Below are 17,146 nucleotides of genomic sequence, written 5' to 3' on the forward strand. Positions count from 1 at the left end.
TATCCAAAAAAAGTGAATGTTGCAAAACTACAATGAACAAGCATGGGTACAAAAAAGAGATAAGACAATACATGCTCACTTTTATAGTTAAAAGGGCCATTACTGTGGTACACTGCATGTATTTTTAGACTTTTTTACTTTAAAAAATATTATTTGTTATGTGGGATAGCTCTCAGGGGAAAGAGATATCAGGAGAGATTTCAGTGACTTATAAAACAAAAGCTATCAATAAAAATCTATTTTTTTTTAATTAATACAGATCAAGATTTGTCTTAGCCTTCAAGGCTTTCTCACAATGCTCACCATGCAGCTCACAATTCAGTTCATTAGGAGAAACTGCTAGTACTTCCATCCCTCAAAGCATCATTCCCCATTACTGAATTAAAAGTCATTAAGCCGCTAAAGTCCAAAAGAACATGTATCTTTTATAAAGAATAGAATAAACACACAAAATGGTGATCTTCAAGAACTAAGTCCATGGAGAAAGGGTGGTGAACCATTGGTGAGGTCTGAAGAGAACCCAACTGGTTCAAAACTTCACTCATGAATAACGAATAAATCCAATATGACCAACTCAATTTTTCAGGAACCACTTTTCCTGTTTATAGATTATCTAAGATAATATAGTTCTTCTTAAGATCATTCCTGACTGCCCATATACAAAGATGAAAACTCTAGTGAAAAAAACAAAAAACAAAAACCTCCACAACAATAATAACAAAAACAAAAACTACTTAGCACTCTCCACCATAGAGAAATCAAATAAGACATACACAGGTACCACAGGAAGTACAGATTTAGAATTGTTTTTTTATGAAGTTCTTTGTAATCACTGTTAGTTCTTCTGTCCCACAAAAGAAAAAGCTTGAAATCTGAACATATTGTCAGTTTTGGTTGAAATATTTGTTAAGTTTTGCTCAACTGTTTTTATTTTTCTCTTTTCAAAAAATTTTATTCCGTGGGGTGGCTCCCTAGATAGGGAAAGGGGAGGGAGATATTTAAAAATAAATGTTATATAAAAATAAGAGATGTCCATAAAATTTTAAAATTGTTTAAAATAAAACAAAAAAGTTAAGAGCAGGAGATGAGTAGGCAGAAAGACAACCAAACATATGCTTAAAAAGTCTTTCCATTATCCAGCCATGCAGTCTTCCTACCTCCTGTGAGCTGGTCTCTCTGCCTCCAGTCTTTCCCTTCTCCAATCCATCCTCCAGATAGTTGCTAAATTGATAAATCTAAAACACTGATATGACCATGTAACCAACTTAGTTAAGAAAAAAAAGAAAGAAAAGGAAAAAAACTTCAGAGGCTCCCTATTGCCTAGAAAATGAAATACAATACAAACTCCTTTGTTTGGAACTTTAAATCTTCTACAATATGGTTCTCAAACACCTTTCCAGTTTTATTCCACTCCTTCCCTTTCACAATACTATATTCCAGTGAGTAAGGGACATATGGAGTGTTCAAGGAGGACTAGGACCTCTGTTTTGAGGGCTAACCCTTTTCAGGGCTGCTCATCCACCTTTGGTGTCTACTTGGCACTCAACTCTGACCTATGGCTTCACCCCAGTAAAACCTCTTAGCAACAGTCTAAACCAGGTTGAGGGTAACCAATGGACCTAAAACCTGTCAAAAAGTTAGTGGGGATTCTACCCAAGTATGTAAACACTTTCCTAGGCTGAATAAGCAAATGAGAACAATTTCTTCTAACAGCCATCAAGGCAACTAAAGCAGGTACTGTGGAGTGCTTAGAGTCTAGTCAGACATCAAAGATGCCAAGGTCAACCAATGCATCCTGAGCTATCTCCCACTCATCCTGACTTTTGTCTTTTCACAGTACTTCAATGATTCAGGAAGAGAGAGATAGGCTGAAAAGTTCGTGCAACTCTGCCTCACCAAAATCCAATTCTTGCACAAGTCAAAACATTACCCTGTGATATCACTGGTTCTCTTTGAAAATGAAGGACAGAATCAGGGGTGGCTAGGTGGTACAGTGAGTAAAGCGCTGACCCGGAGTCAGGAGGACCCGAGTTCGGTTCCAGCCTCAGACACTAAACACCCACACAAAAAAACTAGCCCTGTAACCTTGGGCAAGTTACTTAACCTCAACTGCCTTCCAAAAAAGACAAAAAAAAAAATGAAGGACAAACAACTAAATTCCAGTCAAATTGGTTTGTGCCTCACTATTGGCCAAACCTGTCAATGTATCTCTAAGTATTTCTATATAAGTCTAGAATATATTTCTTCACTTCCAAGTAGAAGAATCCTTACCTTTTTCAAAGCATAGATTGGATCTGCCACCTTCTATAAAAGACCTTTCCTGATTTTTCCCTACTAATAGGTATTAACGTAGGCTCTCCATTGCATATACTTTCTATTTACCTGTATTTATTTGTATTACAATGTATTCTCCCAATAGACTACAAGCTTCTTTGAAAACAGGGAATGTTTAAATTATCTTTGTATTCTCAGCACCTAAAATAGTACCTAAGCACGTAGGAACAGACAAAGGGACTGGGCCTTTAATAGTAAAAATTTAGATAGAGAAACCCCCTCTACTAATGCAGGTCAGAAGCTTGGTCTCAGGAGTTCTCTAGAGCACTGAGAAGTTAAAGCAATTTGCCTACCTCCCAACCAGTGTATGTGAGAGAAAGGATTGGAACACAGGTCTTCCAGCTCTGAGGTCAGTATTCTCTCTACATCACTTTTCAAAATTTTGACTATGACTAAGTAGAGCCAACGCTATACCTCTGTCCTTGATGAGCACAGGTTCCCAAACTTATTTAGCCTACCCTGCCCTTTAAAAAAAAAAATTACCCAGTGACCCCCTGGAAATCTATTTTTTTAACCCTTTAAACAGGTGGGGGTTTTTATTTGCATCATTTCAAAAAATATATAAAATTTTATTTTGAAATTATGCATCTTAAATTTTAAAATGTATTGTAAATTTGTGGATATTTTCCTGCATTGAAATTTTAATGATGGAATATTACATCACGTAACCATATAGTATCTCATGTAAACAAGTGATTACATGCATATTCCTGCTGATCCATGTTGGACTTTCCAACAATGCCACTACACACTCGCCTGCCAACACTTGCTTGTTAATACGGTACCTGTTGGTGGACTCAACCACTGATTGATTACAACTTGCATTCTGTGTGTTTATTTGGAAATTAATGTAATCACTGACTTTACCTCTGTTACACAATAGATGAAACATGTACAAAGGGTTTTTCAAAATTTTCTTATCTTCTTTCTTTATGATTCCACCACCCTCTTATTTTTATTCAAAGGCCCCGATTGCACAGAAGGCTACTATTCATTGCTGCAGTGCCCCACAGGGGGAGGTAACCATCACTTTGGGAAGCTATGTTCTAGAGCAACGGTTCTTAACCTGGGCTCTATGAAGTTGTTTTTTTAAATATTTTTATATCTATTTCAACATAACTGGTTTCCTTTGTACTCTGTGCATTTTATTTTATGCATTTAAAAACTATCTGAAGTGGCTTCATTCCGAGAAGGAAGACTTCACCAGACATCCAAAGGGGTCCCTCCCTCCCTCTCTCTCTGTTTCTGTCTCTCTGTCTCTGTCTCTCTCTGTCTCTCTCTCTCTCTCTCTCTCCTCTCTCTCTGTCTCTCTCTGTCTCTCTCTCTCTCTCTCTCTCTCACACACACACACACACACACACACACACACATACACACAGAGTGCACACACCTGCTTAAAGATCTGTTCTAGAGGTCTTTTCTAGGGTACTCCAAAATAAGATAAAATTTTAAGATTTTAAAAAACTTTTACAGCTATTTTGTTGCTCCTCCAAAGTCTTGCCCATAGTAAGTACCAAAAATTAAATATTTTTTTGTTAAATTAAATTGTTTATCCCTCTCCTTTCTCAACAATACTAACTGAATGACAAGACAATTTCTACCATGGGTAAAACAGGAAAAGAAAACAATGTAACAGGCAACCTCAAGACAATTTTAAAATCTAGGCTATAATCAAGTTTCAAAACACCAGACAAAGAATTGGAATTATATGGGGCAGCTAGGTGGCACAGTGAATAGAGCACTGGCCCTGGAGTCAGGACAAGTCACTTAACCCCAATTGCCCTCCCTTCCCTCTCCAAAAAGTTAAAAAAAAAAAAAAAACTGGAATTATATGATATAATGTCTTGATTTTGAATATATCCAACTGTAATGTGGGACAGAGACAGAATAATCAAAGATCTGGTTTCACAAAGGTTTGATCAAATTACATTTGCAAAATGTTTAACAAGGTATCTCACACCCATCTTACAACTACTCACGCCCTAGGCTTCTTCTGGGCCTCAGCCTGAGAAGGCTCTCCTCACTACCAACCACCAAACCATCAGTAATATACTCCCTGATGCACTCTAAATCCTACTCTTCCCTTCAAGATCTAAATTAAATTATACCTCAATAAATTTTTCAGGTCACACTGATTTTTCCATTTTTCCACCTTCCACAACACTTAGTTATTCTAGCACTTAACTATATTCATTCTCACATTTTTTGTTTTTTGCTTTTTGGAGGGCAACTGGGTTTGTTGGAGGGTTAAGTGACTGGCCCAAGGTCACACGGCTAGTTTTTTGTGTGTTAAGTGTCTGAGGCTGGATTTGAACTCAGGTACTCCTGACTCCAAGGCTGGTACTCTATTCACTGCACCACCTAGCCGCCCTCATTCTCATATTTTAACATTTAACTATATTTATTCTCATATTGTATTCTAAATATTTCCTATGTATAATCTTTGGGGGCAAAGGTGATGTCATTCACTTCTTTTGTATCCAGCACAACACAAAGCATAGATTTTTTTCCTTAAACTATTTTTGGTCGGCAACTGTGATTTGAAAATCCATCGAGGAAACTCCCTCTAATAAGGTAGATCTGAAACAGTACAGAAATATATAATCTTAGGGACTTTCTTAGGATCAGCAGAAAGACTTAAATTCAAGTTATACTGACTCTAAGGCCAGTTATTAACTACTACATACTGCCTCTAGCTCAACTGATACGTGTATAAATTAAATATTTTAAACAAATGTAGAGAATCATAATCATTGCTATGTTGGTCACTCTAATTTAATATGTTAATTATATAACCTACCAGTTTATCAATGCCTAATTTCGTGCTACAAATTCTATTTTCTACTGCCCCATTTTTATGCCAAATTTTTCTCCAGTCAGTCTTCTATAGGGCACAAAAAATATAGCAGCTAGCCATCAAATTATATTTTCAAATTACTAAAATCAAATCTAACTGAAATAAGTATTTTCCCCAGTTATGTTTGCTTAGTTTTAGCTACACTGATTTTTGTAAAAAAAAAAATTTTTTTTTAATTTTACACAATTGAAAATCATCTATTTTATTATCTTCTCATGATCCTCTCTATCCCTAGTTTAATTACTTAAGTCTTCCCCATCCATACATCTACAAGGCAATTTCTTCCTTGCTCTTTTACTTTGTTTAAGATGCCACCCTTTATTAAGTCTAAGTAATGTATTCATTTAAAGCTTATCTTGGTATACAGTGTGAAATGTTGAACTGTATCTTATTCCTACCAGATGATTTTCCAGTTCTGAGTTTATAGAAGACCAGGTGACTATATATTTTCTTCTGAATGTTTCTTTTCCATTGATAGACTTGTCTATTTCTTAGCACTTCACCTCTTTAGATCTATTTCTTCATTTGCAAAATAAATGTGTTGGTCTAGATAACTGTTTTTCAATATTTCCAAGTGTGGGGACCCCTTTATAATATCAAAAATTAGGTGGACATCTAGTAAGTGTACTGTTTTAGCCTTTGATTGAGAAAATAACAATGACAAAATACTTCTATTCATTCAATAACTTGTAGATGAATTTTTATTTTACTAATAATCATGACAATACGGGCATATGAAAAAGTCATATGTATCTACAGGCTACGGATAGGTTACTGAAGGTATGTATGTTTGCTTAGTTCAGCACTATAAATTACTATGTAAAGAAAACGTTTAATAATATTAAGTTCGATAACACTATTTTAACATTTAATAATAAAGTTTAATAACTTTAAATTAAAACATCATAATAAATGTTATACAGATAAAAATTTTTAAGACATTCTACTTTTAGAACAACCTATAAACAAAGGTCTAGACTTTTACCCTTTATCAAACTTTTATCTAAATAATAACTGGAATAATGATATTCTAAAAAGGGAATATTTTACAAAATGCAGGAATTTTTTTCATTATGTCCCTTCTCTCATCAATAACAAATTATTCCAGGCAGCACAGTGAACAGAGGCCCTGGAGTCTAGAAGACCTGAATTCAAATCCGACCTCAGACATTTGACACTTACTGTGTGACCCTGAGAAAGTCACTTAACTCTGCCTAACCCAAAAAATATATATATATCTATATATATAGATATATTTTTCCCCTATGCTTACAGGATCAAGTATTCCCCAATCTAGGATTCAATATACTTCCCATAAACTACCCAGCATTCAATTATTTAATAAATATATAAGTGCCTTCTATGTACAGGGCATTTTTCTAACATTTTCTCCCACTATTCTCAAATACAAAACACTCTTCCATTCATGATCGTCTACAAGTTTCTCCTTCCATTCTACAAGCCTACTAAACCCAGTTCAAAACCCACTTCCTTGAAGCCTTCCCTGACTCTCCCAATTCATAATAATTTCAATTTACTCAGAACTACTTCAGTATTTATTTTTAGAATTCACAGAATCATAGAATGTTAGGGTTAGAAGAGACCTCAGGAGGCAGGTAGTCCAACCTATAGCCAGAAATAACTTCCATATAAAACCTGACAAGTCATGGATTCTATGTTTGAAGACCGACAAAGAAAGGAGAACCAACCACCTCTCAACGCCCTCCCCCCAGGCAACACGGCCACAGGTTTTTTCAGCCCTCTGAGTTGCCCTCCTCTACACCACTACTTCATATTTTATCTGACCCATTTATTATTATCTTGCCAATTAAACTGTAAGCAACAGTCTTCGAATAGCAAACACCAGAAGCCACAGTTTAGAGATTTGATATCCCATATAAAAGCCAATACAATCAATCTTGAATATAGAAAGTGCTGAAAAAATTATGACTGATGTATTCAAATAAATTTTAAACATTAATCAGTTTTTAAATAACCATTAAAAGACAACTTTTCAGGAATATCTCTATTATGTGAAGTTATGCTATGTTAAACATATAATACATAAAACATAATAAACATGCAATAAAGATAAATGATTCAAAATATTCTATATACTCTCTCAAAGTATGAATTTGAATATGTATTTAAAAAGATTGCATAAAATTATAAATTCATGCTGTGAGGCCTATAAATCCAAAAATGTCTCCTAGCTACCACTGTGACAGGGAACATGTTTTGGAATTACTCAGCTAATGTTACACACAGGTACTGCCGGCTCTCTGCCTTAGTAAATAAAAACAGGAGTATTACTCTAAGTGAGCAGCGAAGCAGCACAGTAGATAGAGCACCAGGCCTAGAGTCAGGAAAACCTAATTGCAAATCTGACCTCAGACACTAGCTATATGACCCTGAGTAAGTCTCTTAACCCTGTTTGCCTCAGTTTCCTCATTGATCAATAAGAGTCAGACACAACTGAAACAAGTGAAAAATAAATTGTTTTCAGTAATAAAAAAGCATTTTCCACACACTTCCTATGTACTTCAATAGGTACTTTGAGACATACTAGCTAACAGTTACTCATATAACCATGATGTTGCCGGTACCAGGGAGAAACTATACTAATAAGGATCAATTACTTCTCATTGCTGGTGTTGTGTTGCTAAGAAAATAGGATTAAACAACAAAATGTCACACATTCAGAGTCAGTTCAAGGTAACTGAAAAGATTGATGTAAAGCTGGCCCATACAAATTAAAATTTTTTTAAAAGAATTAAAATACTACAAAATACTTAAAACTATGGAAAGTAATTTAATATCCACTTGATTCAAAAGGCAATTTGGAAATCTTGCAGTGCCCAGGGACCATTATGAATATCAAATAGTACTACATGTAGTAGTATTATGAGTATCATTTACTACTACACAGCAACATGAAAAAAAAAACATGGAATAAAGTGGTGTAATGCTATCTATGCTATAGGTTGCAGCTTTTGAGTCTTAAAAAACAATTGGGGAGCAGCGAGGTGGTACAGTGAGTAGAGCATGGGCCCTGGAGTCAGGAGGACCTGAGTTCAAATCCAGCCTCAGACACTTAACACAAAAAGTTAGCCATGTGACCTTTAGTCACTTAATCCCAATTACCCCTCAAAAAAAAAGCAAAAAGGTTTAGGAGACTCAGAATCTCCATGCCAACATTTATAGAAAAATAAAACTATTGTCTTGTTATTTAAAGTGCCCTACTGAAATCTGTTTGTATAAATTATTTTTTTCAAAATATATACAACTGTAGAATATACATTCTCCTGCAATTTTAAATAAACTTTACTGTAAAAGACAGAAGTTATTTAGTTCTTATTCATTAGAAATAGTTATTAAACTGGGCATACAGTGCACCTTCTTGTTCATTAGACATATTATGAAACTAAGTATATAATGCACCTATAAGCAAAAAACAATGAGTAGAATTATATCTATAATTCTACTATAATAGGTACATGTTTGGAAATTTATGATCCTAGAGGTTATTATTAGTATGTGAATTTTCAAGTTGATTATGCTGCTAAAGTGAGGGATGAGAGAGACAGCCAGAGAAGTATACTGGTACTAGTATATGATTACTACCTATAAAATGTAAAAAGACCTAAACAAAGACATCCTATGTGAACCCTCTCAAGAACTACGTTTCTTTCAGATATGGACAAGAATCAGATGCACAGAATCAGATGGCACGGCTAGGCTAGGATCTGAACTGATGGGGAAAATTATGCACATGGATGAGAGCATGGAGCCTTTAAAAATTTTGAAACAAGTTGTCTGCAATGCAACAAATGCGAAATTCTAACACGTGCAAAATTTATATCACTTACTCAGACATTAAAGCAACAATGACTTTTATAAAAGCATGGCATCATTTTAAAAATAAATAAAATTATTCTCCTTGCTAAAATAAAAATAACAAGTGTTAGATTTTCTAGTTAGTCTTCTTGTGTGGGTTTTCTTCATATACACATGAATAACTAAGAAAACCATTTAGTACCTTGCTCTGCTATGGACTTCAAATATATAAAACAGAAAGCATCAAATCTAATACTAGTAATCCTATCTTACATTTTTATAGGACTTTAGAAAGTGTTTTGACATAAAAGATCTCATTTTATCTTCACAAAAACCTAAGGGGTAAAAGAACATTAGTATAGAAAGAATTCAGACATAGGCTAAACTCAGCTCTTTCCTATGATAATCACATGACCTTGGGAAAGTCACTTAACTTCTCTGAACCCCAGTTTCCCAATTTACAAAATGAGGTGAGTGAAAAATAGATGCATTCTAAGGCTTCTACCAACTCTAAAATTCTATGACTAGCATATTCTTTGGGAATAGAATTTAAATAGTCTATTCGTTAAAGTACCAGGCTGGCATGCTCTGCTCTTCGAGAATACAGGGTAAGGAATTTATAACCAATTTCAAATCCTGATTCATACAAACTGCCTAGCAGTCAAAGGTCAGATTTTTAGGGACAGTGGAAACACATTTAGCGATGGTATGAATATGCACATATGGTCATAGCTAACGTGCCAATGACAACCACAAACCCAGCTGTTTGGCAATCACACCACACAGAGTCACAACCTCTGTTCTTCTGAAAAGGTTAAAAAGAATTTTCCAATATTGTCATTAGGAGGCACAGGTTAAGTCCCTGGATTTAAATCAACATTTATATGTAAATTTAATTGCTAAAAAAAAAATCCCAATATTTTCTATCCCTTCTTCTCCAGCAGACTGTTCCCTCTATCATCCTTATTCTCTGACAACTCTTCAAACTCTATCATTGGCTGCTTTCCTCCAGTTTACAAACGTGCCTAAATCTCCCCCACCCTAAAACAAAAACAAAACAAAAAGACCCTCCCTTAATTTATTCCTCTATTACTAGCTACTATCTAGAATCTCAAATCTCTCTTCCTTCTTACGGCTAAACTCCTTGAGAGAGTCATTTACAATAGGTGCCTCCACTTCCTTTCCTCTCACTATCTTCTTAACTCTATCTGAACTCCAGACCTCATCATTCAATCAAAACTGTTCTCTCCAAAGTTACTAATGACCTCTTAAATGCCAAATCTAATATTTTCACAATCCTTATTCTTCTTGATCTTTCTGCAGCCTCTGACACTGTCAACCATCTTCTCTTTTATACTCTCTTCTCCCTAGATTTTCTCAACACTACTCTCTCCTTGTTTTTCTCCTATTTGAACACTGTCTCCTTTGCTGGATCTCTGTCCAGGAAATACCTAAAACATTAAAGGCAAGTGGCCCCAAGAACTCTATCTGCGCCCTCTTCTTGTCTCCTTCTATACTATTTCACTTCGTGATATCATCAGTAGCCCAAGGAATTAATTACCATCTTCTATACTGACAATTCTCAAATCTACTTAACCAGGCCTACCCTTTCTGATGAACGTCAGCATCTCCAATTGCCTACTGGACATCTTGAACTAGATGTCTCACACACATCGTAAACTCAACATGTCTAAAACTAAACTAGTTATTTTTCCCCCTCCAAAAACCTTCTCCTCTTCCTAACTCCCTTATTAGTGCTGAATGTACCTCCACCCTACCAGTCACCCAAGCTCACAACCTAGGTGTCATCCTTGACTCTTCCCATTTTCTGTTTCCTACCCCTTATCCAATCTGTTGCCAAGTCCTATCAATTTTACCTTTGAAATATCTCTCCTATATGTCCCCTCCTCTCCTTTGCTGCCATCATTACAAGCCCTGATCACCTCACACCTAGACTACTACAATAATTTGCTATTGTCTTCCCTATCACAAGTCTCTCCCCACTCCAGTATATCCTACTCAGCTGTCAAATCCTCAGTTTGACATTCAAAACCCTTCATAATCTGTCCCCTATCACCACCACCACCATTCCAGTCTTCTTACACCTTATACCCTGCCATGTATTCTATGATCCAGTGACACTGGCCTCCCTGCAGTTCCTCCAACAAGACACTCAATCTCCAAACTGGGCATGTTCAGTGGCTGTCTCCCATGTTTGGATTGTCCTACCTCCTCTTCTCTGCCTTCTGAGTTCTCCCTCGTTCTCTCCAAGTCCCCGCTAAAATCCTACCTTCTACAAGATGCCTTTCCAGAATCTCCTTAATTTTAGTGCCTTCTCTTTGTTAATTATCTCCAATTTAGCCTATATATAGTTCGGTTTGAACAGTTTTTTGTGTATCTTCCCTATTAGCCTGCAAACTCCCTGAGAATAGGGACTGTCTTTTCCCTTTCTTTGTATCTCCAGTACTTAGCAGAGTGCCTGGCATATAAAAGGTTCTTAAAAAATGCTAACTGACTGAAGCAGTAAGCCAAGAATCATCAGGTTATTCATCACTGTATATAATTAATTGGTTTGAGACTGCATGACCTAGTGGATTGAGAGCTGACTTCTGAGACAGGAAGAATTGGTTCAAATCCCACCTCTGACACATAGTTTGTGATCCTGGGCAAGTCACTTAAGCCCTCTGTGTTCAAAGTAACTAAGACTACAAGTTGCAGAAATGATGTCTACCTGCATTAGTGGAGGATGTTTCTTCATCTAAGAGTTTCCCATGAAAATGGTAGGTGCAGTCCCTACCCTAGAGTTAAGTAGCCCTAAAAGAGATTGCTCTTTGGGAGAAGGATCACATTTTTGGAAGGAAGTTAATAAACTGGAAACTTTGATGCATCAGAAATACAAAAAAAATAATAATAATAATCAAAGTATTCACTGAATTGCAGACTTTTAGAGCTGAAAATGATCTTTTAGATATGGCATCTATACAAGTTGTGCTATTAGGCTGCATTAAGACAGGCAAAATGTTGGCTCTAATACTGGACTGGTCACTTAACCTCTCAGTCCTTGAGGAATCTGTCTATGAGTATGCAACCAAAGGAGGTAACAATCTGCACTGGCAGAAGTGTCCTACAGTTGGGTGGGAGGAGAGGGGGAGGTTAAAGGACAGGGAGGAAGAGAGGAAAGGACAGAAGGAAAGAGAGAGAAGAAAGTTGAAAAGGAGGAGAAAATCAATAGGTGCTAATACAACATTTTAGGAAAGATGTTAATAACCTAGTGAGTATCCAGAGGAGGGCAACAAAGTCAGGAAAGGGTTTCAACACCATGCTACATGAAAAGCAATTGAAAGAACTAGGATATTTAGCCTGCAGAAGAGAATACTTAAGAGGGCACATGATAGATGATTTCAAAAGAAAGGCTGTCATGTAGACAAGGAGTATGCTTATTCTCTGTGTCTCCAGAGAACAAAAATTGATATGTTGTAAAGGGACAAATTTTGGCTTGATTTAATGAAAAACTTTTTAACAATTAGAGCTATTCCAAAGTGGAATCCCCTGACATGAAGTCTTCAGGCAAAGCCTGACCACATCTCAGATATGTTGTAGGAAAGATTTTTTTTTTCCAGATTTGACCTAAATGGTCTCTGAAATATCATAATCTGTGCAAGACAGAATCACGATGCAAAAAGATACGGACAAGATAGAATGAATAAGCTGATTCTAATATCTAGTCCCTCACTTTTTTAATGAGGAAAAGTAAAACCTAGAAAAAGTTAAGCAATTTGTCCAGGATCAGAGAGCTATAAACAGTATCATCTCCAGACTTTGAACTCAAATCTCTTGAATTTTAGTCCAAAGCTTTTTACTACACTAATTATATACAAGAGTAGATGCCTCTCTTTTTGAAAGTCTAAAAATGTGTATCTGATATCTACGGAAATAATTATTGAAAATTCTTAAAACCAAAAGTTTAATAAAACACGAGGCATCAGGGTGTAGTGGAGAGTGAACAATATCGGTTGTATGAATTTGGCTACGTCATTTAACTTCTCCATGCTCTAAGCACTTCTCTAAGACTACATATTGCAGAGAAAAGTGTCAACTTTAATCGACAAAAAGAGTTTTCTAACCTAAGGTTCCCTACACCTGGGAGAGATCAAAAGCTGATCTCTGAGGTAAAAAAAAAATAATAATAATTAAAGTTAATTCTTCATCCAGAATAGAACTTTTTTTTTTCTAAATGCTAGTCCCATAAGCAACTATTTGTTAGTGGTGCAATGAGTTGAAAACGTCTAAGTAATTTTTTCTATTGAAGCAAAGCCTTTACCCATAAATATTTCTTTTTACTCTAGTTTAAAAAAAAAAAAACTGGAGAATTTTATCTCCAAAAGTCTTAGAGAACATATTCTCCAAGATCACAACAGAAGACGGAAAGTTTTATTCAGAAATAAAAACACCACCATGTTTTCAAGTGAAAGGTTATGTCAGTGATTCAAATTCTAAAGGGAGATGTGATTAAATCACAGCTAGAAAGTAGTAATAACAGGGCAATACAATGAGGTCAGAAGCATGAGCAGCCAATCAAAGACATAAAAGTGTTTCCTGCAATATTAATAGTCAAAGGAGAAAACCAATCACAGGGATGCAAGCCTTCTTTTGACAGCCACAGAAGCAGGAGAACCAATCCACACACACCGGGGGTTGACAATGAGGCGGAGAAGTAGGTTCATTGAAGAAATTCTTGAGGGTGCAGTTACTATGAACTCCGCATGCAAGTAAAACCACTCGAGGGGTCATAAACACCCAGCATCAAGCCAGCTGAAATTCAACCGGGTGCGAAAGTCATCCCCATAACAAGAAAAGCATTCCATCCCGAAAAGACATTGCAACAATCCACAACTTAGAATTCCAGACGAAATGGATCCTACCACCAAAATGTCAAACCTCAAAATAGACAGATCAGCGACCCTCCCTGACAAGTCCGATAACTGGTCGCATGTATCCCACTGAAAATGCAATGCCTCGTATAGAAGAATACAACAAAACAACTACGTATACCTTAACCTACTGTGAAGGCAACACTATAAAAAAAGGGGGTCTGCGCCTGCATGTTGACCGTTAAAGCTTAATGCAACACTGTAGCTGCAATGTAGTGGTCCCCGCGTCGTCGTCGTCGCCGTCGCCAGTCTCCCCCCACCCCCTGCAATGCTGCACTACGGAGTACTTATTCCTACTGCACTAGGGATGGGGGGTGGGGGGAGATGAGGAGGATAAAGGGGGAGGGGAAGAGCAAGAGGAACTCTATCTTGCAGGGATAAAACAGATGTTTGATTTGAGATCGTTCTACTTCCCCGAAGTAATTTCAAAAAAGAAAAGGAAACCCGCTGCAACAACCAAAACAAAAAAAGGAAAAGAAAAAAAAAGCCAAAAAACCCACCCCAATACACCCCGAAAAACAAACCTTTCTGGCCCCAAAGGCCCCCAGAGCATAAACGAGTAAGAGGCACTACGCCAAAAGCGGCCGGCGCATCCCCCTGCGCCATTCCTAGACGCCGCTTACGGCAAGGCCCCCATACGGCAGCGTAAGCGCCGCGGAGAGCTAATCACAACACTGGGACGCAACAACATGGCGGCCGCGGAGGGCTCTGCGCTGCCGGAGAGAATTTACGCTACTCCGCCGGCGTACGGTCCCATGCGGCGGAGCAGCGGCTGCGCCCTCCAGCGTGCGTAGAGCGCTCCGTGAATGGCGATGCCCGACTGACAATGGGGAGGGGGGGAGGGAGGAGGGAAAGGTGGGGGGGATAATAAACACTCGAGTCCCTACCGATTCCTCCTCCTTCTCCATCCCGGTGGGCATCTGGGGCACGGCCCTGTTGATGGAGACGCAGTCGTTGAGGTCGGGCATGTCCTTGCCGCGGTAGATGGGCAGCGGTTTGGCGGCGTCCAGCGCCCGCGCTCGGAAGGAGAGTTTACTCATTGTCTCCCCGCCTCACAGGAACAGCCCGGGCGGCGGCGGCGGCGGCGGCGGCGGGGCGGGCGAGGGGGGGAGGGCTCCCGCCGCCTCCTCTCCTTCCTCAGTGCAGCACGGCCGGCCCGCTCCTCCTCCTCCTCCTCACTGCCCCCGTCCACAGCATGGGCGCCCACCCCGCCCGAGAACAACCCACCGCCGCCCGCGGCCGCTTCCACACACTAGATCCGCCGCTCGCCCGCCCGATCCGCTCCCTGCGCCATGGCCAACATGGCGGACATTACCACAGCGGCGGCGAGCGATCCCGGCAGCCCGCGCGAGGGCGCGCCCCCGCCGCGGGGACGCGCCTCGTCCTCTCCCTCCCTCCCCGTCGTCCCCTCCCTCCCTCTCTCCCTCCCTCCCTCTCTCTTTCCTCCCTCCTTCCTCTCCAGTCTGCTCCCCTCCCCACCCACTCTTTTCTCGGCGCGCCCCCGGCCCGCGGGACTGTGCGCGGGCCCTAGGGCCTCCCAGGGTGAGAGGACTGGCGAAAACCCTGCGACCCACCACCAGCCTGACGATTGTCAGTTGTGCGTGGGTTGGCATGCACCATAACATGTGTCCCATGCCTCCTCAACCCATCCCATCCATGTACACCACCGGGGGAAGGAGGGCGCCTGGAAAATGCATGCTCACCCTTAGCTCTGTCCATGGGTGCTTAGGCAAAGTCAGAGTAAAACAGTCATCATCATCATACTACCCTGTATTTAAACAGTGCTTATCTCCAAGCAGCCCAGAGCACACTCTTAATTCATTCTCACAACATACCCAGGAGGTGTGAAAATACCGTAGGATTGGTCTACGCGGCTTGGTAACAGAACTCCAGCCGAGCCTCCACTGCCTGGAGCCAGTTTTGCTACCCCAGACCTTTTTCTTGCTCCCTTTTTACCTAAAATACTCCTGGAAGGGAGCTGAGCTAGGGGAGCGACCTGCCTTTGGCACTTGCCTTCCTTGGGGCAATGCCTAAGGCAATAGTGCTGCGGAAGTGAGGGGATTCCGAAGCTGCGCATCAGGTCTGGTGGGGCAAGTGCCCTACTCACTTCTTTCATCCCAGATCCTAGAATCTTAGAATGTGGAGGAACTTTTGATGTCACCTGCGCTATCCTAAGGCTTCAAAAGTGTAGAGGATTTTTTTTTTTACTTAAAAATATCAAATCAACAAACGTGTATTCAAATAGGAGACATTTCACTAGATGCTGGTAGGATAGAGGGTTGTATAAAGACATGGTGGTCCCAGTTAGGTTCTGTTGGGAAGCAAAAACATCCATTTTATCTAAAATTATACAAACTTATGAAAAACAAAAAAGGTGTTTAAGATTCAGATCTGGAAGGGGCCTTAGAGATCACCTGATCCTATCCCTTCATTTTAAGGAAACTGAGGTTAAGGACCCAAGATTTCACAAGTACACGGTAGCAAAGAGAGACGATGTCAAAACGCAGCAAATTATTACATACCGAGTAAATTATGCAGAAAATAATTGTTCAGTTAATAAGAGGGAGAAATCACCTTAGGCTGGGGTGTTCAAGGAAAAGAAATATGATTTGAGCTCTACCGTGATAACAGTATTCTTGGCACTTATTTAGCTGGAATATCTTGATTACTCTTTAAAGAATTATAAAATCCTAACAAAATTCCTAGGAATTCGGTGATAAGTATTATCAAACCTTGATAGTTAAGGACATAAGGGACAGAGACATAAGAAAGTACTGGATTGCTCAAGGTCATATAATGAAAAATGAAACTCTACAGTCATTTCTGTATGTCTCCAAGATTTTTTTTAACAAACATCTATAAACATTTCCAGTTCATAAATGTTTATCAAGCACCTACTGTGTGCCAGTCATTATGTTAAGTGGTCAAGATATGAAGAAAGATAAAATCAGTCCTTGTTCTCTAGAAGCTCACAGTCTAAGGGAGGAGGTAACATGCAAACAACTTGGTACAAATTGTATGCAAGATAAACTAAAGAAAACCAATAAAGGGAAGGCACTAGCATTAAAAGAATCAAGAAAGCCTTCCTGTGGAAGGTGGGATTTTAGCTGGAAAGAGTGGATAGTCACATTGGGTAGAGTCTGAATTATCAAGCCAGTTTAGAGCACTATTTAAAGTGGTGTGTTGA

General features: G+C 38.8%; 1 protein-coding gene across 3 annotated transcripts in view; it reads right to left on the bottom strand.

Moving 5' to 3' along the window:
- Positions 1-15,061, bottom strand: part of EPC2 (enhancer of polycomb homolog 2) — a 187,624-nt gene extending 172,563 nt beyond the window's left edge. For 2 of the 3 annotated variants that reach the window (XM_069066728.1, XM_069066727.1), the window contains exon 1: positions 14,847-15,061. In XM_069066728.1, the coding sequence (XP_068922829.1) occupies positions 14,847-14,999 (153 nt within the window). In that variant the 5' untranslated portion in view covers positions 15,000-15,061. Of the gene's footprint in view, positions 1-14,483; positions 14,572-14,846 lie in introns of those variants that run through there. The other variant, XM_069066729.1, reaches the window with a different exon arrangement.
- Between the last annotated feature and the right edge of the window lie 2,085 nt (positions 15,062-17,146).

The sequence above is a fragment of the Petaurus breviceps genome, unplaced genomic scaffold (genome assembly GCF_028583685.1).
Source record: "Petaurus breviceps papuanus isolate PSGF00001 unplaced genomic scaffold, PetGlider_PUasm1.0 90723, whole genome shotgun sequence".
Taxonomy (NCBI): Eukaryota; Metazoa; Chordata; class Mammalia; order Diprotodontia; family Petauridae; genus Petaurus; species Petaurus breviceps.